At 42.2% G+C, this 26,495-nt stretch overlaps 1 protein-coding gene across 2 annotated transcripts; it reads left to right on the top strand.

The window, feature by feature from the left end:
• The first annotated feature begins 161 nt into the window (after window positions 1–161).
• On the top strand, window positions 162–26,369 carry pdgfrb (platelet-derived growth factor receptor, beta polypeptide). 2 transcript variants are annotated; one of them, XM_079268340.1, is made up of 23 exons: window positions 162–528; window positions 9,668–9,742; window positions 10,321–10,641; window positions 10,998–11,255; window positions 11,727–11,857; window positions 12,148–12,313; window positions 13,041–13,221; window positions 13,810–13,925; window positions 14,064–14,187; window positions 14,314–14,525; window positions 14,948–15,042; window positions 15,195–15,327; window positions 16,406–16,510; window positions 16,809–16,919; window positions 17,987–18,143; window positions 18,589–18,755; window positions 19,193–19,305; window positions 19,950–20,072; window positions 20,283–20,394; window positions 21,359–21,458; window positions 21,558–21,663; window positions 22,021–22,307; window positions 24,924–26,369. In XM_079268340.1, exons 2-23 carry the CDS (start codon window positions 9,694–9,696, stop codon window positions 25,066–25,068), a joined length of 3,312 nt encoding a protein of 1,103 aa, XP_079124466.1. In that variant the 5' UTR covers window positions 162–528; window positions 9,668–9,693; the 3' UTR covers window positions 25,069–26,369. The 2 variants fall into 2 exon arrangements, with proteins under 2 accessions (XP_079124466.1, XP_079124465.1); XM_079268339.1 differs by having other exon boundaries at window positions 9,665–9,742.
• Window positions 26,370–26,495: the final 126 nt, after the last annotated feature.

Here is a 26,495-nt window from a genome sequence, read left to right as displayed (position 1 = left end):
TCTCCCTTCACTTCTTTTTTTTTTTTCAAACTTCCCTCTATTGCTTTTTGCTCAACTCCCACTCACAATTCCCTCCCTCCTTTCTCTCTCCAACTCACTCTTAATCTAGCTTCAGCAGGGCCGGACCTCTGGTTCCGTCCTCTGTGTGAATCTGTCAGGGAAGCAGTGTGTATGTGCGTGCGCATGTCTCCATTGTGAACACTTCTTTTTAAACTTACAGCACTCTTTGGGAACGGTGGGGAGGCTTTTTCAGAGTGTGGGAGAGGAGAGGAGACCCCCGTGGTGCTGTGATTTGACTAAACAAACAGCCGGGCTCAGAGCGGTACCTCCTCCGGCAGACTCCCGGGACAGCAGAGATTAACCTCAGACTCTGAACATCTGAGGGATCTATACATCTGAGGCAGCAGCCCCTGTAGACAACCAGCTGGACATCTCTCCTCTGATTTCAGAAGGAGGACCGACTGCTGTCCAGCAACCTCCTCGGACAGAGAGGGAAGATTTGTCTGTGCTTCTGGGATCACCCTGAAGGTAAGAGGTCCTACTTCTCTGTCACTGTCAATGCTTTTACTTTTAGTCATGGCTGCTTGGCAGCTGTTGACAGAAGACAAGATGAACTATACAAAGTGGTGAATATTCACTTAGCCTGCATGGTGAGTACACTGTGACAGATCCAATTTCATAGCTGTCTGTCAGAGACAAGATGCACCTCATCCGTACAACACAGCACTGACGGTTTATTGAACTTAAACAGATACAATCATCAGATTTAATACCTCAAGACAATGTTTGGTTTTAACACTTGAGTCTGTTTTGTTGTGTGACGTTGCTAGTTAGAGGTAATGTGTCTCTGTTGGTGGTGTTTGTTACCCACATACTTGAATGTGTAAACACCAGGCATTACAATGTGAAAGAGTGTGAGCATCCTGTTCAAACATCAACATGGTGATGGCTTGCATCTCTGTACATAGACACCTTTTCACTTTAACAATGTTTATCTTCTCGCTAAGAGAATACGTTTGACAAGGTATCCAGGGGTCTCACACACACACACACACACACACACACACACACACACACACACACACACACACACACACACACACACACACACACTGGGCTTCATAGCTCAAGCTGTTTGTATGCGCTCCACTTTGTGCTTCACTGCTAAAGAGCTTGTTTATACAGCTCTCTTCAGTCACCCTGAGTGAACCGGCGGTCCTCATCGCTAGACCATCAGTCTCTCTCCTCCCCTGTGAATGGCCCTCACAGAATCAATCGTCTCTGCAACGCTACCTGCTCATTGAAAAGCTGCGGCTGTGCGGTGATCCTGGACCTGGCATCAGTCACTCTCACCAGCATCCTTTGGATCTCTTTTTTAGTGATAACACTACCAGATTCAATATACAACTTAACGCCTTTGTCACCCTTTTTTAAATGTAAATCTCTCATTAAGCTGTGATCCGGTCTCGTCTGAGGAACGCAGAGCCGTTGAATCATATCCTCTCATTCATCACAGCGGAAGGTTTTAGTATCTGGAATGAGTTACATTATAGCAATGCAAGGTATTTCATGGCAGACACATGTGTCATGCATGTCTTTCCCCTCTAGTGCTCCATCTGTTTTGCACCTGAAAGCCTCCCCATTTCCCTGCTATGAACGGCTGCTGTGATGTTAAGTTGTTGGGTCGGTTACCTGCACATCCATCTGCTTTATACAGATGACCTTTGTGATATGGGGGCATCTGAATTAGCTGCAATCAAAACAACGTTGTCATGTATTTTGTGTCTGCATGCTCTCCTCCTCTACAATTAGTTCCTTTTGAAGTTTTTGATCTACACCGGCTCTGTGGTTATTTCGGTCCAGGCATTTTCTAGTGATGTTGTTGCAGATGAGCTGTTGGAAAATTGCATGCATGTCATACTTTTACCATCAAAGGTATTAGACTGTATTCCACAGTTTCAACATCAGCTGGATGTCTCCTGCTGAACATTTCACAGCACCACCTTAAAAACAGAGGAGGCACTCCTGACAAATGTTTACAGCGAGGATTTGTAAAACGTAGTGAAGTTTCATTTGTCTCCTGACCCGTGGGGTTTTTCCCCCTGTGCGTCAGGCTGCTGGTATGTACTGCAGCAGAGCGGCCTCTCCAGGGCCCTGATGCAGCGCGGCCCAGTCGGCTCCACTCCCCTGGCCCAGACCTAATCCTTCGTCATCAGCTGTTTCCTGGCTCTCTGGGCTCTCCGCATGCCATTCGCGCTGAGAAAATGTGCTTCACATTATGACCATGCAGAAAACATGCCAGGAGTCCGATTTGGCTCACATGTGCCGATATGTAACAGCCTGAGCTCGGCAGCAAGTTTTGAAACACATTGATCCCATTCTGTCTTCTTGTGATCTGCTGTTCAGCTCTGAAAACTAGTTGTTTATATCTGGATGAAGTATAGAGTTTGGCGAGTGCACCTTGTTTTATAGTTACGTATAGCAGTCTCTGACTCAGTCACTTATTGGGTGATTCATAATTCATCCTTCATACTCTTGAGCTGAGCTGTTGTTTCTTTGGAAGTCCATCAGTCTCATGCCCTTGCCTATATACAGACCACTGTACTTATACACTCATCACATAGCCTTAATGATCAGAACTAAGTGGTGCTGAGATACAGCATCCTGTACGGCTGCCCGTCCATCTGGCCTCCCCCTCGTTCCCTCCTTCTCTCCCTCCCTCCCTCCCTCCCTCCCTCCCTCCCACTCACACAGAGCCGACAGGCAGCTGCATCTCATCTTCAGCCAGAGAGCACAGCCACTCCTACAGGACGACTCCTGGAGGAAATCTTTCTTTTTGAGTTATAATACTAAAATGGTGGAAAGTTCATTTACTCAAATAAAACAGAGGGAAATAATGTCCTGTAGTTGCTATTAACGTTCAAAAACAAAGCCGACACAAACAAAGCCCTTTTATGTTCACTGTCAAACACATCTGGTCAAACCAGCTGAACCCTTGAGTGTTAAACTCTTTATAACTGATAACGAATGATGTTGTTTTTTCAACCTTTAACTTGGGTGCTGCTTATTTAGTCATACATATTTAATGTCAGAGAGATTTAAAACGCCTACCAGCACCTTTTAAACTTACGAATCAACACGCTATTTCTAGTTTATGTAATCTGTATAAAGAACTACGGTAAGTGTAAAAATGAAAATTCGAGAATAGTCCGGGGCCAGCTGTTTCCTCCTGTTTCTAGTCCTTGTGTTGAACTGGCTGCTGGTTCCAGCTTTATATTTACCAATCAAACATGAGAGTATTGATCTTCTCACGCAAGAAAGCAAATAAGTGTATTTCACAAAATGTTAAACTATTCCTAAGATTTAAAAACAAGTTTTTTCAGTATAGTTTTGCTTGTAATACACTATTTATACATTGTTGCATTAGAACGACAATCTCCTCTCAGAATTTACTGCACAAGGAAAAATCCAGATTTTAAGCAGGAAGTTTTGGTCTTCACCTGATTCTTTTAAAGCATCACTTTTTCTCTCTGGCGTTTGTGTTGTCTTCAGTCCAACAAAAACATGCTGGAATTGACAATACAGTGCAGTGAGACAGGAGGACGGAAGAAAAACAGCCTTTGCTTTTACAAGATACCAAGATTTTACACAATGGAAAATGGGGACTTCATTCGGATTTCTCTCAGTTTGTCTCATGGTGTTGTGCTGCTTTCAGAGAGAGTCTACATCACTGAGCTACAGTGATATTTATCAGTGGTGTTTCTTTTGATTTGTTTATCATGCATAGAAAACGAAAAAAGAGAGCGATTCCAAGATTGTTTTGCTGCAAGTGTCAAGGATAACATAACTTAACTGCACACGTTGCGTAAATTATCACCCAGATCAAGGCTTCTCTGTCACTCTTTCCCCCCCTTTCCCCTTACTTCCAACATGATCAAGTTTAGGGAAACGAGTGGAATTTACAGCCAATCTGGCTTAATTGTATTCAGCTGTTTCTGTGTCTTTCTTTCAGGGGGGTGTGGGTGTGTCACAGTGGAGGCTGGAAGTGTGTGTAGGCGTCCGCTACTTCTCACGGGGAAGGTTGGGGGGCTTATAACCTAAAGTGTTAGTGTGACGGCCGATGTGCAGGAAGAAGGAGGGAGCAGAGGTCTCAGAAGAAAAACGTGGGAGGATGTGGCGATGCTTATGCTCGTAAATATATCTGATATCCCTGAATTCCTTATGAATAGCAGTTTGAATTGGGGCAAAGCACACAGATAATTACAGCCTAACTGGTAGTAAGCCAAAGGTTTACTGCTCAAGAATATGGGAGAAATGGACATGACTTCAATGACAACAACTGCTTTAGATTTTTGACATCTTAATTATTTTTCCCTCATTTAGATTCCCAAATGAGTAGAAGATTAGATCATTAAACTGAAATCAAACACTAGCCACATCTAAAGCTGTCATTCACAGTCAGTTTTACCCAGAAGCCCCTTACATCCCCCCACCACCACTACAAACAGCATTTACAACTCTGTTTGAAAGGGAGCAAACCAAAATCCACAGTTTCCCAAACATGTGTGGCCTCAGCATGCAGTAGAGTAACATAGGTTTATTGTGATAAGACCAGTCACGGTCACTGTGTCTCAGAAACCAGAGGGGGATTCATGAACAAAAATCTTTTTTTTTAAATGCACCAGAATTCTTCTTTTGCAAACTTGAGATGGCTTAAGTGCAGCTTCAAACTCTAAAGTTACGGCAGTTTGTTTTTTTGCTGATGCAGAAGTCCTGCTTCTAGCTGTGTAACTGCAGCTTCTTGTTGGGGGTCAGCATAACTGAGCCACATCTAACGAACTATAACTTTTTCTGTCAGTCACTGCAATATCTACTGCGATACGATGTCAGACCTATTTTCAGCGTCAACTTAACATCACTATTATGACACAGACACATTTCTGGAGTGTAGAAATATGCGGCGGGTTTCTATTTTGGTGATGGTTATTTTTAATTTGCTGACTCTGCAGCTCTGATCAGGGAAATGCACATGAAGCATGTGACTTAAACGTCACAGAAGACATAACATCCAAGCTGTGTGGACTGATGAGGAGACGATGACGTCCCCCAAATGAATACATAAAATAAACGAAAATGCCATATTTCCATCATGTTTTCCACATATTTTTCAAGTTTAAGTACATCATCCAGCATCTTCTCCTGCAATGGCGCAATGGCACCAGATTGTAGAATAACCGTTCATTAGTGACGCAATCAATTGCTTTTTCTTCTTGCAATTTGGAAAAAATGTAAAAGTGTTAAGTTCACAGCTTGCTTCCCCGTCCCCCAAGTGGCAAATAAATATATTATTGCAGCTTTAAACATGGCACACATGATGCATAGTGTTTGAACAAATCAAGCCCAACAGATTCATGTGGTACGGATATTTAGACAAAAATGTCTGAGAGCTCACAATCTAGAAGTGGACCGGTCGTCCTCTCTCCTGTTACATCATGAAAGATGGATGATGATGACACAAACACAGGCTCCATAATCAGACTGCACACATTTCCTGTTTACAGTAACTCACATATTCTGAAAGCATGTTGATGACATGTGTGCTCTCCCAGCTGAAAGTGCCTTTTACTCATGCGCCTGCAGCTTACCCATCATTATTACAGCTCTGGTAATGTACAGTAGATGTTTTAACCGTGTTGGGGGACAGCGAGGCCGTCTGGGGTCGGTGCAGTGCATCGTGGGTCTGCTTCCGAGGGACCAGAAGGTTTTCCTCAGGGGGCTTGGGGAAGGGGGTTTGATCTGGCGAGTGATAAAAATCGAGGTTTGTTTTAACAACGACACTCCGGGTCATTTTTTTCCCAGAGAGCTTGCCAAAATCTGCCTGTTCAGAGATAAGTCAAGACAACCTAACATCCCTCTAAAAACTAAAAAAGAAGAGTACGGCACATACATTTATTCTGCACTGCAGCTATTCCAGTAACGTGATTTAGTGCATCTCCTAATAAAGCGTTCACCGTCAGTGACAGTCTGTCTTATCTGAGCTATAATTGTTTGCATTGGAAAGCAGATACCGCTAAATTTGAGATGTTTGTTTTGCAGATCACAGCTTCCTGTGCACTTCAGCAGAGTAAACATCACTGTCTGTGATGCAGGACTCCCTCTGCAGTCTCACTCTGTGCTTTGATGTGGCTTTTCCTAGGAATTGTATTCTGTATGTCTGCATGCTGCCTTTGTTGTCTTTTCCACTGTCTGGTGCTGTGTGCAGTCTTCTTGTGGTGATGGTTTGTCATGCTTTGTCATTGGTCTAATTGGTCTGTTTTTGCATGTTAATCGTTTTTCCCTTATCCTTTCTTCTTGTTTTTCCTCATTCCTGATTGTGAGTATACATCTTTTCTGCACATCTTGTTATTTAAAGCAGTTTTTTTTCTCTTTGTAGAAGTGTCATTATGTCCAGATTGTCCTCTTCTCATTGTGGCATCTCTTGTTGTCTACTTGAGTATTTGTTTAGTGTTTGTGGTGGTCTGCTGTGTCACTGATGGATCACAGCCTTACACCCACACAAGGCCAGGGAATTTTCCCATACAGGAAGCCAGAGCTCTCCAGCTGCACTCAGGCTTTTTGGGCATCTTTTTCTGTCTTTTGTTATAGATTACGTGCACTCCCCCCCCCCCCCCCATTTTTCTAAATGCAACCCCCTTGGGACACACTCGAGCAAACAGTTGGCTGCAAATGTGGTCCACAAAGCAGTTCCCACCTAATCGAGGCGAACTTCATCACTACCAGATGTTTAAATAAAACATGCAGCTACAATATATATAGATAATCCCAGAAGTGGGATTACAGGCTGCTGTGGGGTTGTGCGTGGGCTGCGTGCGTCCCGCTGAGGTCGATTTTGGCATTCTTCCTCATTAGCCGGTGACACTTTGAGTGTAGCAGCGTTGTTTATGAAAACCGGCGAGGGTCAATCAGCCACCAAATTCCCAGCATCTGTGGGAAAACTTATACAGTGGGATAACAGTTTATCCGTCATAGTGATTACTGCGGCATCGCTTACATAAACACTGTTTTGTTTTTGACCTCCGCGATCATTGCAGGACTGGAGTATCCCATTTCAAAGATAACAAAGACAACAACAAACATCTGTGTTCGAAAAACATTTTTAGATCCTTTCAATCATCTTTTAGACCCTCCACAGAATCATCAGATTGAGAGCCACTTCACTTGATTGATGGACGTCGTTGATGTTTCTTACTGTAAATTGCCTCAAACAATTGATTGATTCAGACAAAGACCTACTTTTTATTTTAGTGGTCATACTGCTACTGAGTGCTTTTGATAAGTGGTAAAAAAAAAAAAAAACTGAAATGCTGCCAAACCACCTTGGCGGGTTCACTAGTGTCCTGACCCTTTTTAACACTTTGGCCCTCTGATCCTAGTCAGCACATCCTATTTTCAGGGTCAGATTCCTTCTCCGTTCAAAGTCCCCCCCCTGCCCATCGGTCAACATAAAACCTCATCGTGTTGCAGTAGCCAAACATTATTTTTCCGTCCTTTTTCAAAGACCCCCAAATAGCACACTGAGAGTTCTTGTTCAGTTTTCTGCTGATGTAAATATATATATATCCTGCTGTAGCTCTCTAATGGAGCTCCTTGGCTGGTTTGAGCAGAAATAGCAGCAGCAGCCAGTTACGATAAGATTTGTTAGTCCTCAGACTGCCAAGTGACACATTCCTTTGGCGTCAACGCATTTGGCTGTTGCCGTTCAAAGTCGTCATCCCCGACACGGAGGCTACTGGTTCTCATAAGCACTGATGTGTGTCTTCCTCAGTGAACGTTCCCTCCGTGCTGGTTGCTAGGGCCCACAGGGATAAGGTGACCCCCTCCCCCCTGGCCCTGCCGTCATCACCAGCAGGGTCCCAAGTGTATCAGCGGTCCTGGGAAAGTTCCAGAGAAGTACTGTGGGAACGTGAACTGTACACAGACACCAGTGACAAGAGGGGGGAGATCTGTGTGTGTGTGGATGTAGTGGGTGAAGAAGATGGTGGGGTTGAAGTGTAATACAGCGTACACCCGCGTGTACAGTGAGTGTGCTTTAGCGCATGCATTATGTGCCAGTAAGGATGTGTCTATGTGCGCATGTCCTGGAACTACGGCAGAAAGAAAAAAAGCCTCTCTCTCTCTCTCTCTCTCTCTCTCTCTCTCTCTCTCTCTCTCTCTCTCTCTCTCTCTCTCTCTCTCTCTCTCTCTCTCTCTCTCTCTCTCTCTCTCTCTCTTTCTCTCTTCCTCTCCTTCATCCCTTTTTATTAGAACCAGGAGGCCAGGGAGGAAATGGACCAGTCATGTTTTTGGAGCAACTCAAGAGCTTTTCGTTTTGGGAGCGGAAGTGCCAAATGCAGTTAATTTAGAGAGACAACGTGTATCTCTGGTTTGAGTAACTGGCTTTGGGTTAGTCATGGAACTTCTTGTACCTCGCCACCACTGCCAAAGGGTGGCGATCAAAACTGATAGAACTCCTAAGAGTTGGAGATAAGATGTAGAAACGTACTCACTTATTACATAATGCATAAAGATAGTCCAATTTCTTAAAATAGAGATTGTAAAATTGGATTGCGTTATCTAGGAAAAACGTTAAACGGAGTAAGACTTGTCAAGATACATTGCACAATTTTTCCACTGCCTCCCTTCCTCACTTCGTCCTCCACCCTCGCCCTTCCCAAGCCTCGCTCTTCCGCCCTCTCTCTCTTTCCCACCCTCTTGCGTACAGGCCTGTGATCCATCCTTAACTGTTTCCAGACGTCTGTGTGCTGCAAGGCTTAACCCCCATCCCAAACATAACAACAAACCATTCCTCCCCTCCTCAATCTTTCCTTCTGCCTTCTTACTTGCATTGGCCGACTGTGGTTGATGTTCAGTATGGGAGGGTGGTGCATTAGGTATTAGTCACCTTTGACCCCAATAGAGCTTAAATAATGATAATATCACGCTGGTGTACAACTTGATATTAGTATTACAAAACCAAAGCATCCTCTCAAAATCCTGAGTACGCTCCTGTGTCAGCATGTGAATGCCCTCATTTTCACTTTTGTTTACACCAAAACCAATTAATGGCTCAGCACTGCTGTAGAACAGCTCGGATGCAGCATTGTTGCCAGTGAGCGTGTTGCAAAGCTGCACACAGTGACCCGTTTGTTCGTGGGCTGAATGCTGGTGGACCAGGAACAAAAAGGGCCAGACATTGTCGCTCTGTCCTGGTGCAGCGAGGCATCAAATACCTCCAGAGTGAGCTGCGTCTGCACCTCCGTGTGCCGGCCAGAAACCATTAAAGAAAGCAGATTGCCAGCACACTGAATAATATTTGTTTATTTTAGTACGAACAGAGCATTTTCTCTGATTGGAAGCAGATTGTCCTGACGTGCAATGTCAGCGTCCAGCTGACCCGCTGGAGCTCATGAGGGCAGGACTCAATCCATCATGATTTGAAGCGTTAACTGTGGTGGTGTTATGTGTCTCTTGGAGTGAACACAAACCAGCTTTTCCTGCTGTTTTTGTTGTGGACAGGATGATCTGTGTTTCTTGAAAAATTGACCGAGGCAACATGCGAGGCGTGACGTTTCCAAAAAGGGTACGTGAAGTTTAACCAGTGTTGTTATAACTTTTGTTTGTTCAGCAGAATAAAGTGCATTGAAGGCTTCCACCATGAGGAGGGTGACGGCATCCACGCTCCATCTGACTGTCACAGTTACAGGTGAGAGCTCAATTTCAATAAACAAACTAAAAATGAAAATCTGTAACACGGGTTCTTTTGCAGGGAAGCGAAGAGCATGATGCCAAGCTTAGGGGGAGTATTTCACACTTTTTCTTTGTATAACATATCCAAATGAAACTTTATACGATGGAAAAGGTCATAACTTTAAAAAAGATGGATTTACAGTTATGACAAAGTTGTGCTGACTGAGGGGGTGCACTATTTCAAAAGCTGTTATTTAGTGTATATACAGTAATACAGTCAATGTTGGAAATATCTATAAAAAATAATGTATCTTTTTAGATTATTTATTAGCTGTCCAGCTGGTGAGATAACACAAAAACAGAATACTTTGATGTAAAAGACAACTGATGCATTCACACTGACCTCTGTCATTTAGAATACATCTGTCACTGACACGGCGTCATTATCCTCCCACATATCCACTCCACACTACTCATATCCTTCATCGTTCAGAGATAGAACAGGATCTGGCATGTATTGTTGATTTAACCTTTGACCTCATGCTGCTGCCTGTTGGACCTCCAACCTGACCTTCTTTCTTGTTGCGCCAACAGCAGCTCTCCTCTATTTCTGCACCGAGCTGCGTTGTCTGGAGATCACACCCGGTGACAAAGAGCTCGTCCTGGCTGAGGGCTTCTCTCTCACCCTCACCTGCTCCGGCTCAGAAGACACAACGTGGGACTTCAAGAGGGACGATGTGCCGTACTTCCAAGCAGAACAAGTTCAAAACGACGGCCGAAGCTACCAAATTGTGCAAAGCAGCGTCACATCCAGTGTTTTGACTTTGTGGAACGTGAGCTGGAAGCACACGGGGGTGTATCAGTGCACCGATCGACACACTGGAGAAACTAAGGAGGTGGCTGTTTTTGTCCCAGGTGAGGCATCATTTAACCAGTTGTGCGTGAATGCTGCCTGACATCAAAGACAAATTTAGGCTGACTCACATTGGTAAAGTGACAGAATAATGAACACTTAGAGAAAAAAGCAGCTGGACACAGTGCTGTACATGCACATCATTACCCCACAATGCAATGCACAGGAAAGAGCTTGGATAACAGAAAACAAGTATTCAATCATTTGAAAAAACATTTTGCTCACAATTGAGCCCATTTCTATTATTATGTCACGTAATCTAACTGTAAAAACAGCATTCTATAAAGATGAACTGCACACGCAGTAATTGTTTGATCCACAATATAGATCATGAAACGAGTGGTGTTTCTGTCCGTAGACCCTGATGTGTGGTTCATAGAGCGCTCACACGGCATGGTGACAAAGACCAGTGAGGAGAGCACCATCCCCTGTGTGGTCACCAATCCGAACATAAATGTGACTTTGTATGAGAGGGACACTGATCTGCCCATCAGGGGGCTTTATGTTCCAAGTGAGGGGTACAAGGCACCGCTGGAGGACAGGACCTACGTGTGTCGGGGAGAGCTGAACGAGGAGGTGAAAGAGTCTCAGGCCTTCTACGTCTTCAGCATTGTCGGTAGGTGTTCAGCTTGAAGAGTTCAGTTAGAGAAACAACTTTTCCCAAGATAAAAATGTGGTCATTATTGATATCACCCCCCTTGATACACAAACACACACACAGACACAGGCACACATACACTTACACACACACACACACACACACACACACACACACACACACACACAAAAGTATCGATGTTTATTGGTCTATCTTTTTAGAGCCCCATAAAAATAACCATAAAATGTCAATCACAGTTCTTCAAACAGCTAAGTTTCGTAGCCAAAGTATTGTCAGTCCAAAAGTATCATTCATTCCCATATTATCACATACACTTCGGTCACATTACAACTTTCTGGAGGAGGACTTGCAACTGGAGCGTGTGTTTGTGAGGATATGATTAGGTAAATACTGGATTTTTCTGCATAATAAACCATCACCACCACCTCTTCCTCCTCCTCTCCCCCACACTCTCTCTTCCCGTCCCAGTCCCAGAGGCCATCGACGCCTACATCAATGCGTCAAAGACCATTCTGAAACAGGGCGAACCGCTCACAGTAAACTGCACAGTGCACGGAGTGGAGCTGGTGTTTTTTTCCTGGGATATCCCCAACAGAGAGGTGAGTAGGAGTGGAGCTCAACAAGCGCTTTTGTTCAGCTTTCCCTTCGTGATCACTCTCAGGCCCAAATCGCATCAAGATGTAGAGACACACCTTAATTTCCATCCCCCAGTGAAATTGTACTGATAACATGTGGTGTTGGTGTTGTAAAAATAATGAAGATAACCTACATGGAAGTTTCAGCTTTGCAGCTTTGCTTCAGATTTTTCCTGAAAATAATGTTACTTAAGGAGGCAGCTAAATCATTTCAGGAAGGCTTGTTAAGCAGATGTCATTCCTCTCTCTTGAAGGTTGTTGAGGTTGAGCCACAGACAGACTTCCTGCCTGTCATGAACATGCGCTCCTGCCTGATCTTCCCTCAGGCCACGCTGGCCCACAGCGGAAGCTACGTCTGCAATGTCCACGAGAGTATCCAAGACCAGAAGGCCTCTGCCAGCGTCAACATCACTGTGCTCGGTTAGACTATACCCAAACATGCACACAAAACTAAAACAAACTGATGCTGGACAGATTATTATTGTGTTTCGCTGACAGAGAGAAGAGAAGCTCGTTATGTAAACCTTTACAAGTCAAGGTGAAAGAGGCGCTTCTTTTAAAGGAAATGAAGATGACTGCTATTTATTTCTGTTCAGAGTGTGAAACAAACCGCTCACATGGTGCGGATGCCCTGAGGGACGCCTTGAAAAACAGAGCTTCAAACCGAGGGGGGGGGGTACAGCAACTTTATATTTAGACTTTTGGGAATAAACACCAAGCTATCAAGGATTCATCATGCTGAACGTCTCCTCCTTGTTCTCTCTTGACAGTAACTTGTCTGTGAATGCTTATTCTATCTGCAGCGAGGTGTGCTATGTTTATGAAATCCTTGAATAACTTGAACCTCCATGCTCCATGGAGACTAAGACAGTTTAGTGGTGCTCGCTGGACATCTCAGTGGAAAAGACAGATAATGTCTGGCCACAGAAGGTCAGCAGTGAACAGTAGCAGTACAGTACTGTCTCTAGCCTATATAACTAGGCTATAATCGATGGTTATCAACAAAGGAGCACATGACTACTGGTACAGGAAAGAGATCGCTCACAGTGCTAAACCTACACAGAATTATATGACAAACATCTTGAGCAGAAGATCAAGTGCATGCCATCTACGTTACGTTACTGATGATATCATTTTCTCTCTTCAGAGCGAGGCTACGTGGATGTGAAGCCTGCTCAGCAAAAAAACATTTCAGCCAAGCTGCAAGAGAACGTGGAGTTGAGGGTGGAGATTGAAGCCTACCCTCCACCTCAGGTCCGCTGGAGCAAAGACGGCGCCTCAATCAAGGGAGATAAAACCATCACAACCAGAAGAGAGCATGAGATCAGGTGAAACATTCAGCCAGACCCACTAAAATCCCCTGCACACCTTGGAGCAATTGAGGATCTCATACAAGTTGATACATTTAGATAATTAGCTCCGGGCCTCTGTTCGGCTGGCAGCCTCCGGAGGCGTCCCTCTCTTGTCAGTCATCACCAGATAAGGCCTCCGCAGAGAGAAACACAATACTCTCTAGAGGGCAGGACTCCAATCATTCATCACACGGGAACCATAAACACAAGATACCTGTCACAACCTCACAAATGTCTTTCAGTAAAGTGCCAAACAATGTTGTAATTGCAGGACCGTGTTTTCACATTTCTGTGCAACACACATCAAAAGTGAAACATCATCCACATGCTCGACTCACAGATGGAAATGCCTTCTGTTAACACGAGCAACAGGGTGATCTGCAGCTGTCTTTTGCATGTAAAAATAGATCTAATCAAATCTCTGGCCTCTTTGCAATCATCTTTGATATGTTCAATGATCAAACTTCTCATTTCTTTGTGACCAATATTTGGCAGCTTATGCATGCTGTGGGAAACGAGCTGGGAATACTCACATGTCTTTTATTTCCTCGCCTTCTACCTCAGGTATGTCACTCTGCTCACCCTGGTGAGGGTGAGGAAGGAGCAGAAAGGCCGCTACACTGTCCTTGTCACAAACGGAGATGACACAAAGGAAGTGACCTTTGACCTGGAGGTCCAAGGTGAGCGGCTGTTTTAAGAATCATCACAGTGTACAGGGTGTCCTTGTACATTTTGAGTTCTTAGACCGACGAGTTGAAAGAAATTGTTTTTATCCACGTCAGTAATGATTAATGTCCGTTGCACCCCCCTGTGTGTAGTTCCCTCTCAGATTAAAGACCTGACTGACCACCACCTCCCTGGGAAAAGACACTTGGTGACCTGTGTAGCTGAGGGCTTCCCAACCCCGACCATCCAATGGTACAGCTGTGACAGCATGCACCAGTAAGTCACCCATTCATCACTGAACTGTCACACAACAAACACCAGAGGGCTGATCAGTCACAGAAATGTATTTGACTTTAAAATTATGTGAGTCTGCTTTGACTTCTTCTCGTTGTCGTGTTGCAGGTGTAGCAACCAAACAGCGGTGTGGTGGCCGCTGATACCAGAGCCGGAGGTGCTGAGCATCCAGACCAATTTCAGCTACAGCGAGACTCGTAAAACCAGCCAGGTGCGCAGCCAGGTGACCTTCCACAAGCCTCAGCAGGTCACAGTGCGCTGTGAGACCAGCAACCAAGCGGGACTCATCGACAGAAGAGACGTCAAACTGGTGTCCAGCAGTAGGTGTCCCGACAGGAATGTCCCATTTCAGTGTGTTTTTTATAATTCAGTGTCATTTGTGAAGTGAAAATTGTATTGTGTGTATGTTTATCAGTTTCACTGTGTAAATGTGCAGTGTCCAAGTTAACTATAAGATCATTAAAACATGATAATAATCGTATCACAGTTGGTTCAACTGAACAAACAAGAACAAGTCTGAAAAGTTACATTTTAGAGATACAGGACAAGGTTTCACTAAACAGTAAATAATGTGTATTTGTACTTAAGCTTTTAGTGTCAGTCTAACTATAGCTCTAATTACAAAATCACTGCCAACATGTTCATAAATGGAAGTTGTATGTTTATTTGAGACAACCTGGTTAAATGTTTTTATATACGGCCTTCTCTTCATCTAATCTAAATGTTCTTTTGCCTGTTGCAGCACTGTACTCCCAGGTGGCAGTATTGGCTGCTGTTTTAGGCTTAGTGGTCATCATTATCATATCTATCATCATCCTCATTGCTGTATGGAGAAAGGTGAGACACAAAGTTACAAACTCAACCATCCATATTTTTTGTAGTTCTTCACAAATCTTTTGTGATTAAAGAGTAGAAGCCTTTTGTTTTGGTGTTTGAGTTTTGCTATTGTGTGTGTGTGTGTGTGTGTTTGTCTTTACGTGTGTTCTCAGAAACCTCGCTATGAGATCAGATGGAAGGTGATAGAGTCGGTGAGCCAGGACGGTCATGAGTACATCTATGTGGACCCCATCCACCTGCCCTACGACCTGGCCTGGGAAATGCGACGAGACAACCTGGTGCTTGGTGAGTCCTCACGACGGACAGTACGGAGAGATGTGAAGCCCATTGAGACACTTTATGTCACATGGATGTGCTGCCACTTTATGCATTTAACATTTCTAGAAGCTAAGTCAAAAATAAAGAGTTTATTGATAGATAGATTTAAATACAAAATGTATTCGTGCAACCATAGGCCTTTCAAATACTGACATGACAATAGAATTCCTTATTTGACACTGAATTCGACAACAAATAGGAAAATTTAGTAAAAAAAGTATGCAAAATGTGTCTGTATGTGATTAAAACAATCATTCATTTCAACATAACCACAGATGAATAATACTTCATTGACACTTAAAATGTATTTAATAGAAATTACATAAAAAGCTAATTTCATAAATAAATGCAATAATATATTTAGCAAACAACAATTGGAATTGCATTTTAAGCCTGCGTTTGCATGCATGAAATAGATGAATTAATCTCTTTATTTATGTATTAGATTATTGTTATTTCATGTAATCATCATTTTTGGTACAGTCTGTTTGGTATTGCTTTGGCTAAATAGTGTCTTATTTGAATTATTTATGATTTATTTAATCATATTTTTGTCTTTCATTGCTCCCTCTTTTTTTATTGTTTTATAACCATTTACTAAGGTCTTGTAGTGGTTGTTAGTTTTCACAAAAAAATGTGTCCATTCCACTTGTTAATCTCAGACTAAACAGATTTAGAGAGCAAAGAAACGAGTATCAATGTAGCTATCACCGGGTGACGACAGTGCTGTGGCTGGTTTGGGTCGTCTGGGCGTACCTGAGGCCAGAATACTAAGTGAGGTTTGTTAAACTTGTCTTCTTGGCTCTAATCCTGCCTCATTTTTAAAGCACTGTGTTTTTGACGATGTGTTGTTGGTAGTCAGCTGCTCCGTACAAACAGGAAACTTCGATGGTTAGACTATGGACCCTCTGTTATGATCTGCTCAAGCCAGTTACCAGAGAAATGTATTTACATTGAAAGTGTAATGAACAGAGAGGATGTCTCTTCAGGTCTACCATGTGCCCCATTCACATGCTGTCCTACTGAGCCTTTCTTTGTGTTTCAGGTCGCACTCTTGGATCAGGAGCCTTTGGCAGGGTGGTTGAGGCAACTGCGTATGGTCTCACTCATTCCCAGTCCAGCACAAAAGTGGCCGTGAAAATGCTGAAATGTAAGACACACAATGTAAAACCACAGTCTAAAGCCATGTGCGTACTTGCGTGAACAATGTGGAGGCCTCAGTAGAGGCCCCTGCATACAGTAGCTGTGAAACTAGTGCCATATTCCTGCGGGCACACAGACAGAGCAGGAGCCTGCTGAGCTTTAGTTTGGTTGCCAGCCTGGTTGAAGTTTTCAGCCAAAGGGTCATTGAGCAGTTTGGCATCAGTGTCCTGGCCTCAGTATGTTGAGCTCTCCTGTTGTCATACCTGCCTCATACGGTACATTAACACATCTCTCTCTCCATCCAGCTACAGCCAGGAGGAGTGAGACTCAGGCTCTGATGTCAGAGTTGAAGATCATGAGTCACCTGGGTCCTCACCTCAACATCGTCAACTTGCTGGGAGCTTGCACCAAACATGGTGAGCACCGGTGCTATACTGTGCTAACACACATGATAATTAGATCATTTTATAGTCTGTTTACACAATAACAGTACCTTCGATCAGCTGGTAGCATTTTCTTAATGAAAAACCTTCCTGGTGGTTTCGTTGTGTCTCTTTTCTTTGTGAACTTATTAAATACATTTCTTTCATTAAAATGTTCTCTAAAAGGGAATATCTCACTGAGTTTAAGCTCTCTTCAATCTAATAATTACAGATCTAAAGTTACGTATGGTATGATATGAGTAAAGGAAGACTATTGAGATTATCTAAGTAACAGGATATTAACAACTTAAAACGTATTTTCATATAAGATCAAATAATAAAATAACATGTAGTGCTTTTTTGCCTGATTTTCTCCATACGATTGAGTTACAGACATCCTATTTGCACTGTGAGCGCATCAGAGAATAAAGCAGTTGTAATTTCATGCTACGGTTTAAAACATTCCTGTGGCTTCAGAGGTTATTGAAGAGAGAGGGAAACATTTAAACAGATGTAAACATATTGTGGAAATGCTGCTGTCTACGTTCTGCTTTGACTGGAAACAGTTAGTAGTTCATCAAAAAGTCAATGGCTGCCCCTATAATGCACACCTCTGCTTGATTTAAACCATTTATCGCCTGTTTATTTATTTACCGCATTTATGTAAAATTTCAGTTATAGAATTAATAACAACACAGAATGTTTACTTATTAAATATACGTTGTTCCATAATTCACAAATAGTAACTTTATCTTTTATGAAATTAAAAGATTTTTAACAGACACAAAGAAATCCCATATTATAATTTATACCTGTCAGAAATTGTATTGAATGCTATTTAAGTGACTAATGTGTAGAAATAATTGACACATTTTCATTTAATATATTCATATACTAATTCAATCATTTTTTGCGTGTTAATATTAAAGCTTCCATCTCGCTCAATATTTGCTTTTAATGTATATATTCTTCATTTTTAGGAAAAGTAAGTATGCCCCGTCTATTGTGAAATTAAAGTTTCTTAAATCCAAAATTTTGATTTCTCTTCTTCCACCAATCAGGCCCTCTGTATCTGGTGACTGAGTACTGTCGATATGGTGACCTGGTGGACTACCTGCACAGGAACAAGCACACCCTCCTGCAGTACCAAGCAGAGAAGAACCAAGATGACGGCTGCCTCATCTCTAGAGGAAGCACTCCGCTCAGCCAGAGGAAAGGGTGAGAAGAACAGATAACATCTTGTATAATGTGTGTGTGTGTGTGTGTGTGTCTGCTGTCACATAGTCGGGGCGACTGTGGCTCAGTGGTAGCGGCTCCGCTAGTCCATGTTGATGTCATTGGGCAACACACTAAAACCCAAATTGCTCCCATAGCTGTGCCTACGGTGTGTGGATGTAGGATGAATGTTAGATGGTCCTGATGGACAGGTGGCATCTTGCATGGTAGCTCCATATATCAGTGTATGCATGGATGTGAATGATGACATGTAGTGTTAAAGCACTTTGAGTGGTCGGAAGACTAGAAAAGCGCTATACAAGTACAGTCTAATTATCATTTACGTCTTCCTCACATATACAAATGAAATAAATAATAAAGAGCCATGAGATGAAATGGATTCATGTCAGTTTATCACATTGCATTGTTTCACACTTTGTGCATCCAGATACGTGTCCTTCGGAAGTGAGAGTGATGGAGGATATATGGACATGAGTAAAGATGAGCCCACCATCTACGTGCCCATGCAGGAGCAGATGGACACCATCAAGTACGCAGACATCCAACCCTCTCCGTACGAGTCGCCCTACCAGCAGGACATCGATCAGGAACAAGGTTAGATTTGTGTGTCTGTGTTGATTAAGTGATGAGTACTGAAGACAATTCATTGTAAATTATTTGAAATTCAGTTGTAAATTAAATTTAGTATGAAGAATCCAGCCCATGGAACCCAGGAATCAAGGAAGAATGATATGCAGTGTGATGTGAGGCCAACCAGTAACCATCATCACCATTTATGTGATCAGTGAGCTTGAAATAGTGCATTTCATGAACACATGCATTGTTTTCGCCAATGAATGCCGCTTCAATTTTCTCCGGTCTTTGATCACAAAGCACTTTCAAATGTTACAGCACGTGAAGGGCATGAGCTTAATTTCAGGCCATGCAGTCACAGGACAGCCGGAGGTCCCAACAACAACAACAACACAATGTCTTCATTCATTGGATGCTCCTCACCTTCTCTTCTTCTCATTGTTTGTCATCGTGTTCAGGTGACAGCAGATTGGAACTGGCCATCAGTGACTCTTCTATTCTCACCTATGACGATCTGTTGGGCTTCAGCTATCAAGTGGCAAAGGGGATGGAGTTTCTCGCCTCCAAGAATGTAGGATATGAGAAATAATGGTGATATTTGACTCAAGATGCCTTTAGATTATGTGACTTTGTTTGCACGTATGTCCCCTCGAAGCTTAACGCGAGGAAGAGAAAAAGTCTTTGATTCAACCCACCCACATACAGTTCGAAACCCCTCCTCTTTTGTCCATCACAATTCCTATTGGCTAACTCCCAGGACCCTTGCCCTGGTGTGCTCTGTAATCGCCTGTCTAAAAGTCTCTCTGTCCCTACGCTCTTAATACATTCAATGACTGTCTGTTATGGCTTAAACCTTCTATGATAAACAGTCTATATAAAAGATAAGACGTTGCAACTTTTGGCAAAAGCTTCATGTCTACAAATTCTACTTCAAGCTACTAATGCTAAAACACTTTTATGCTTATCCTAATTATGCATTTCCAAAACACTTATGATTATGACTAATTATGAATTCTTAAATATGAATCATTAAACACTTCTATTATAACTTCTTAACATACTCAAATTTCCTACACAGCCATTTAGCTTAGCTTAGCATAAAGACTGGAAACAGGGGGAAAGAGCTAGCGTGGCTCTGTCTGAAGATAACAAAAAGCCTCTACAACTCACAAATTAACCCTTTAATGATACAAATTGTATTGTATTCCACCACAGTGCGTCCATCGTGACCTCGCTGCCAGGAATGTGCTGATCTGCGAGGGCAAACTGGTGAAGATCTGTGACTTTGGCCTGGCCAGAGACATCATGCACGATTCCAACTACATCTCCAAAGGCAGCGTAAGTGACAAAATCGTAAAGTTTAATAAACAAAATGCACATTAAGCCACCTGGCTCTTGTTCCTATCACATTTCAATGCACTTATAGAAAGTCAAACCAAAGCAACTGCATGTAATGTCATTGATATAATTTAACCAAAATGAGCTAAATAAAATGCTGCAAATATGATCATCAGCAGTTCTGTCTAATGTCTGACTTCTTTCATTCAGACCTTCTTGCCCCTGAAGTGGATGGCACCAGAAAGTATTTTCCATAATTTGTACACCACCCTGAGCGACGTGTGGTCATTCGGCATTCTTCTTTGGGAGATTTTCACTCTGGGTCAGTCCAAACACACATATTTACGCACACTAACACACAAAAAAGCCATTAACCCAAAACAAAATCAGAACTGTTATACACACAAGAGGGATTCATCTTTGTTAATTGCTTATGTAGGTCACATTACAGAGTTATCTCCCGCTTGACTCCTCGTTAATTATTGAAGCCAAACAAACATTCCCAGGCTTCTGGTAAACTGTAAATTATGAAAACATGTCAAAAATGACATTGAATGTATGCAAAGCCAATTTCAAATCCCATGGCTGATTGAAAGAACACATCATTTTGTGTGAAGACATTTAAGAGGTCTAAACCTTATTAAACACAGTCAAGCTTTGAAATCAGCATTTCCTCTTAAAAGAAAAAGAAAAAGAAAAAGAAAACCCTCTTCCCACGATTTTGGAATCTACCATGAAAACAAAGGAGACATTTTCTTGCAGCTGAAGCCCAAGTGGTGGAAAACAAACTCACAATCCCGCTTCTGTAACAATTATCACCAAGGATTCTCTGCGCTTCCTCATCTGAATCTGACTTTCATTGGACTTTTCAGAACTAGGATAAATCTGCCCAGAAAATAAATGTGCATGACTTCATGATTTTACATTTCTAGCCTGTGCATGACTTTTTTGGACCATCGCGTTACTACACTCGTCCTGTTTTCTCCAGCTAAGAAATATCGCAAAAATCAGATGCATCTTGCCTCGACGGATCTCGAACTAGTAATCCAAACTTTTATTTTCTCCCGTAATGTAATTCCCTCAACACCTGCATCAGTCAAGCTGCTCTAAACGGTTCAAAATGCTTATTAACTAGAACTAGCCGTCGGTCCCACATTACCCATGTTCATGGGTAATGTTTTTTGTAATGTAATTTTTATAGATGTCATCCCTGACATATGTTTTTTTTCCATTCCAAAGTGCTATCTGAATAAAGCCTTACCTACTTACGTTCTTGCTTTCTGCAGGAGGAACCCCCTACCCTGATTTGCCCATGAATGAGTTGTTCTACAGCGCTTTGAAGAGAGGCTACCGAATGGCCAAACCTGCACACGCCTCTGATGAAGTGTGAGTCTCATTGTAACCCTGCCATACATGTCACCTCTCAAATAACTCAGACATGAAAATGTAGAACAGGAAATGAACTGCATGTTGTCTCTGTTGCAGTTATGACATCATGAAGAAGTGCTGGGACGAGAAGTACGAGACAAGGCCCGAGTTCTCCTTTCTGGTCCACAGTGTTGGGAACATGCTGGCAGACAGCTATAAAAAGGTACATCTGCAGCTTCTGAACTGTGAGCTCGGACTTTTGACTCTACACCACATACTCCTAATCTTCAAGTGTTATTTGGGTGAGGTTATCTACCAATTCATTCATCTACTCAGTCAGCCTATCTGCCTCCCAGTGGCTGGTTGGAGGAAAAAAAGAAAACTTCAGTTCACGAAGGAGACACACTGTCTACCAGTTTGATTCCTCACTGATTCTTAAAGTAGATAAAAAGTGAACAGTGTTATCAGCTGTGATGTAACATCCTTTGTGCTCAACGACTCATATCTGCACTCTGCAACCTCAAGCTCCCAAACTGTTGACTAATTGATTTGTCGTTAAACTGTTGTCCCCTGGCAACAGAAATACAGCCAAGTCAACGACAACTTCCTGAAGAGTGACCACCCGGCAGTCGCCCGCACCAAACCCAGACTCTCCTCTCCCGTTCCGATCGCCAACCCTGCATTCGGCACCCCATCCCCCCATTACATCCCCCCGGACCCCTACAACCAGAGCCCGAGCCCCGGAGAATTCAGACAAGAGGCAGACACACAGGAAGTCATAACTTCATACAACGAATACATCATTCCCATCCCCGACCCCAAGCCGGAGGACATTTTCACTGGCGTGCCGTCAGAAAGCCCTGCAAGGTACGGCGCCGCTGAAAAACATGCTGCAGAGATGAATGCCAAATGCTGGGGTAGCAAGAAAGATGAGCAGGCTTAACAAGAGCAGTGTTTTTTTCCACCACACACCCACCCATCCAGATGTTGAGCTGAGACAATAGCTGAATTATGGCGCCAGATATAAACATACAGTCAAATAAAGGCCAAATAAACGTCCGACCTCATGTAATCCAGATATATTTACGTACAGAATCACAGTTTTTTTCCAACCATAACTCGTAATTAACTTGTATTTAGGTGTTGTTTAATATGTGTGTTGAAAGAGTTTGGGAGTATTAGCAGATTCCAACCCTGTCTTTTGGATTTTGGCAGTGATTGCACCTTAAACATTGTGGTTTGGGTTTGAGGTGTTTCGAATCAGTGTTGGTGATGAGCCACTCGCAGACGGATGGTGAGGATGTCATGGACACATCAGGCAGCGTCTTAAAATCAAAACACTCACTACATGGGCCAATCAATAACAAGATTATTCAACAGTCAGCTGTCTAATTCCCTAAAAACAAGTAATTGCTGTTAACATTTTCTAATTCATTTTTAGCAACTTTCAAAATCAATTACCCCAAGGAGCTGTATTTAACATCCAGAGCATGAATATAGCAGCAGACCTTCCTCTACGAAAGGAAAGTAGATAATTCCGCCCCACAATTCCTTGCGGTGGCAACATTTAAAGTGACGCACCATTCAGCCGTCCATGAAAACAAACAATATGCTTATCTTACACAGGTTTAACAAATACTCACACAGTCATAAACGAATGCAACAATTCTTATGTATCATTTCATATGTATTCATTTACTTCGAACATGTAGCAAATATGTCTTGAAGAAGAATACGAAATACAATGAAGAGTAAATATAGCAAACTGTCAATGAACGGATTCTCAATAACAAGAAGCATCCGTAAAAACAAAACGAGCTAGGCCTATGACAGATTATTAAACTGGTAAAAAGCTAAATATAACCGAACCTTTGAATCCATATTATTGCACAAAGGAAATATTGATGTTGAACAGTTTCATTAATATTGCACACAAGTGAATTGTGAAGTGAAGCAGTGTTGATTGTTGTGTGGAGCTCCGGTTTCTCTTCTTTTACACACCACGAGAGAAACAGCCTCTCAAAAAAGAAGCTATTTAGAAAGCCTGCATGTAATTTACGAATAGGTTATGTGGGGTTATGTTTTAGTTGCGCTTTTTGTCGTCTTTCTTCGTTGTATTTTCGCGGTGGCAGACCTACGACAGTGACATCTGCCGTCGCGTCATAATCACGCAGCGTACAACACCACGGTTGTCTTTTCCTAACTCCTCATGAATTCTCCTTCACATATTTCCTTGACCCCATGATGTTTTCCACAGAGGTCAAGGAAAAGTGGTTAGGAATAGATGGTATGAGGTCATTATTGGACTTTTCGACTTTGTCTTTGTCGTGAATTCTTTCAGAGCTTTTCAGACCTGACATTCTCAAATAGTTCAATGATAAAATCACTATTTTCATGTCTAGTCTAGGAATAATACAAAGAAGGCCAATTCGTGTTTAGGCGCTTTAAAGACACATTGTAATAAACAATTTAGATTGAGTATATATTTTGCCAGTGAAATCAAATTGTTATAGATCCCTTCGTGGCTTTGTAATGCATATGTGATACTTGACTTCTTGCTCTACCGGTCTTTTACAAAGACAATAAAGTAGGCCATGAATATGAGATATGAGTTTACAGTTAATCACAATCCCTCCTGGGCATTGTGGAGGTTGGTTTATGGCTTTTTGACGGTTACACTCGTTGTCTTTTTGATTCTTCACAGTTAATTTTGTTTGTCCGCTCTTTGCCATATCGGAGAATAATGCAACAAACAGCGCATTATGCATAAAGGCCTTTGTGCATGCTCGGAGCTTGCGCGTCATCTGCAGAGGCTCACGCTGAAGCACGAGACTAAACACAGCTTTAGTGCTGCATCGTCAGCTACGAGCCGCCGGCTCGCCATCGACATGTTCAGGGCTTTTGAGAGGCATTAGAAATGCTCCCAATGTTGTCTCACACTTTTAAGACAATTGAGTTTACTTATTATTTACTTATAAGAGGCAAAATTTATCAAATAAAAAAACAACAACATTATTTATAATGTTGAACCGTTACTGCCTGACACCCTAAAGAACTAAGGAGTGCTGCGACTTGTATTGTTGATTACTGAGAGCATTTTGAGATCGACCGTGGCTCGCTGGGTTCAGAGGTTTGTCTGATAACCTGCAAGGTCACGGTTCGATCCTTGGCTGGGACGGTTCTAACCTTCAGTTCGTGTTCAAAATAGTACGCAGGAAGTGCTGATCATTTCCATACAAAGACCTGCATTGGAAAAAGTTTTCTAACTCTTGAAAATACAGAAGCACAAAGCATTTAAATGTTCTCAAAATGGGTGAGTTGTTTAGTTGTGACTTGTGGTTGCTGGAAGGAAGATGACAAAATGAAGGAAGACATCAGGATTTATTATAAATATTAATAAATACAGATGGTGTTGTGTCCTTCTCTGACTCCCATGTGACTGAGTGCACAATGTGAAGTTGTGTTTTGTCTTCCCACCCACAGCTCTCTGGCTCTGGAGGAGGAGACCGACTCCATGTCGCAGGACACCACCGACACTCTCCCAGAGGACAGGCTGGAGGAGACCAGTGAGAGAGACGCTCTGCTGCGCTTTTCTGGGACACCCGACGTAGAAGACAGCTTCTTGTAGCCACATAACTCTGAGAAAAGCGTCCCCTTTATTTTTTAACCTTCCTGAAAAAGGGAACGTGACTAAACTAGAATGTAGCAACATTGAGACTGAGAAGGAAATCTTTGTGTTTCCACGAAGCACTCGAAGAGTTTTGCCCTTCTTTTGTATCAAACTTACCTCTGAAGCTAAAATAGTTACAAATAATGAGCCTGATGTTGTCATTCAGTCATTTATTAGACGCTTAATATAAATACGGTACTCTCTGTCGAGAATCAGTTTCCTCTAATGTGTGTACTGTATTTTCTATTGTAGCCAGAGATTGATGAGGCCTTATAAGATATGTGCTTATCTAATTGGTTATACACAGTTGAGTTTAGTTGTACACAAAATACTGTCCAATCAAGAACAATATGTAATTCCCATATTAGTGAGCATCATTAACATTATATAATAGACCACAATCAGCCATGGCACGTACGAAATTGGATTTAAACTTTGTGTTGCATTGTTTTCTTGAGTACGACCTACAGCTGTATTCAATGTATTGTAACATTTCACAAAATGTTATTTCTAGGACGTGAAATACAGATATGCACTGTTTTACTGTGAAAAATACTTTATTTGTATTTACATATGCCATAGTGCCAGACATATTCAGTTCTCTTTCTTTTTTCATGAGAATTATATGAAATATATATGTCATTTGTGAATTTTGAATTCTTGTTTTGCATAACTTTAATTCATAGCTCTGTGCCAGATTTGCACTTTATTCAGAAACAATGTGGATATTCATAATGAAGATATAAATATACTCTCAAATATAGATTTAAAAGTTAAACTGAAATCCAACTTTTGACTTAAACATGTGGCTGTTACAGTAAATCGGTTTCTGTGGTGACTATCAAGGGAAAAACACTAAATACAGCGTATCACTGCCTGAGCACAAGACGGCCTTTGTACAGTACTGATTTCTGCCTTCCAGCGATTGATGCTCGCCGATTAGGGAGGTTTTTTTATGGAGGATTTAGTAGATATGAAGGGCTACTGTACTCAAGAAACCTACATAGCCTTATGTAAAGCTGATGCTTTTAGTCTTCTACTGCATTGTTTAGCAGTCACTCACACCATCTTTTAACTGTCAGTACTGTAGTATTGACGAAGGAACACGTTGTCATTTTCTGCTTGCAATTTAAAATGCACAAGATCACTGTATCACAAGCTATGGTACCAAAGCTCTTCTTTACGTTTACAAATGTATTTTTTTATATGTGCCATTTTGTATGTTGTAAATGTGACAATAAATGTGTATTATAGTAGCACTGGAAGTTGAGTCTTCTGTGAATCATGAGAACTTAACGGCTCCCTTTTAGCTGCTATACTCTGTCTTCATCTCATTTGTTTTCACTGTCAAAACAGCTAAAAGGTAACTTGTGTTATTATAGTCA

This window comes from Melanostigma gelatinosum (genome assembly GCF_949748355.1).
Source record: "Melanostigma gelatinosum genome assembly, chromosome: 5".
NCBI classification, from domain to species: domain Eukaryota; kingdom Metazoa; phylum Chordata; class Actinopteri; order Perciformes; family Zoarcidae; genus Melanostigma; species Melanostigma gelatinosum.
This window is presented reverse-complemented; position numbering and strand designations above follow the sequence as displayed.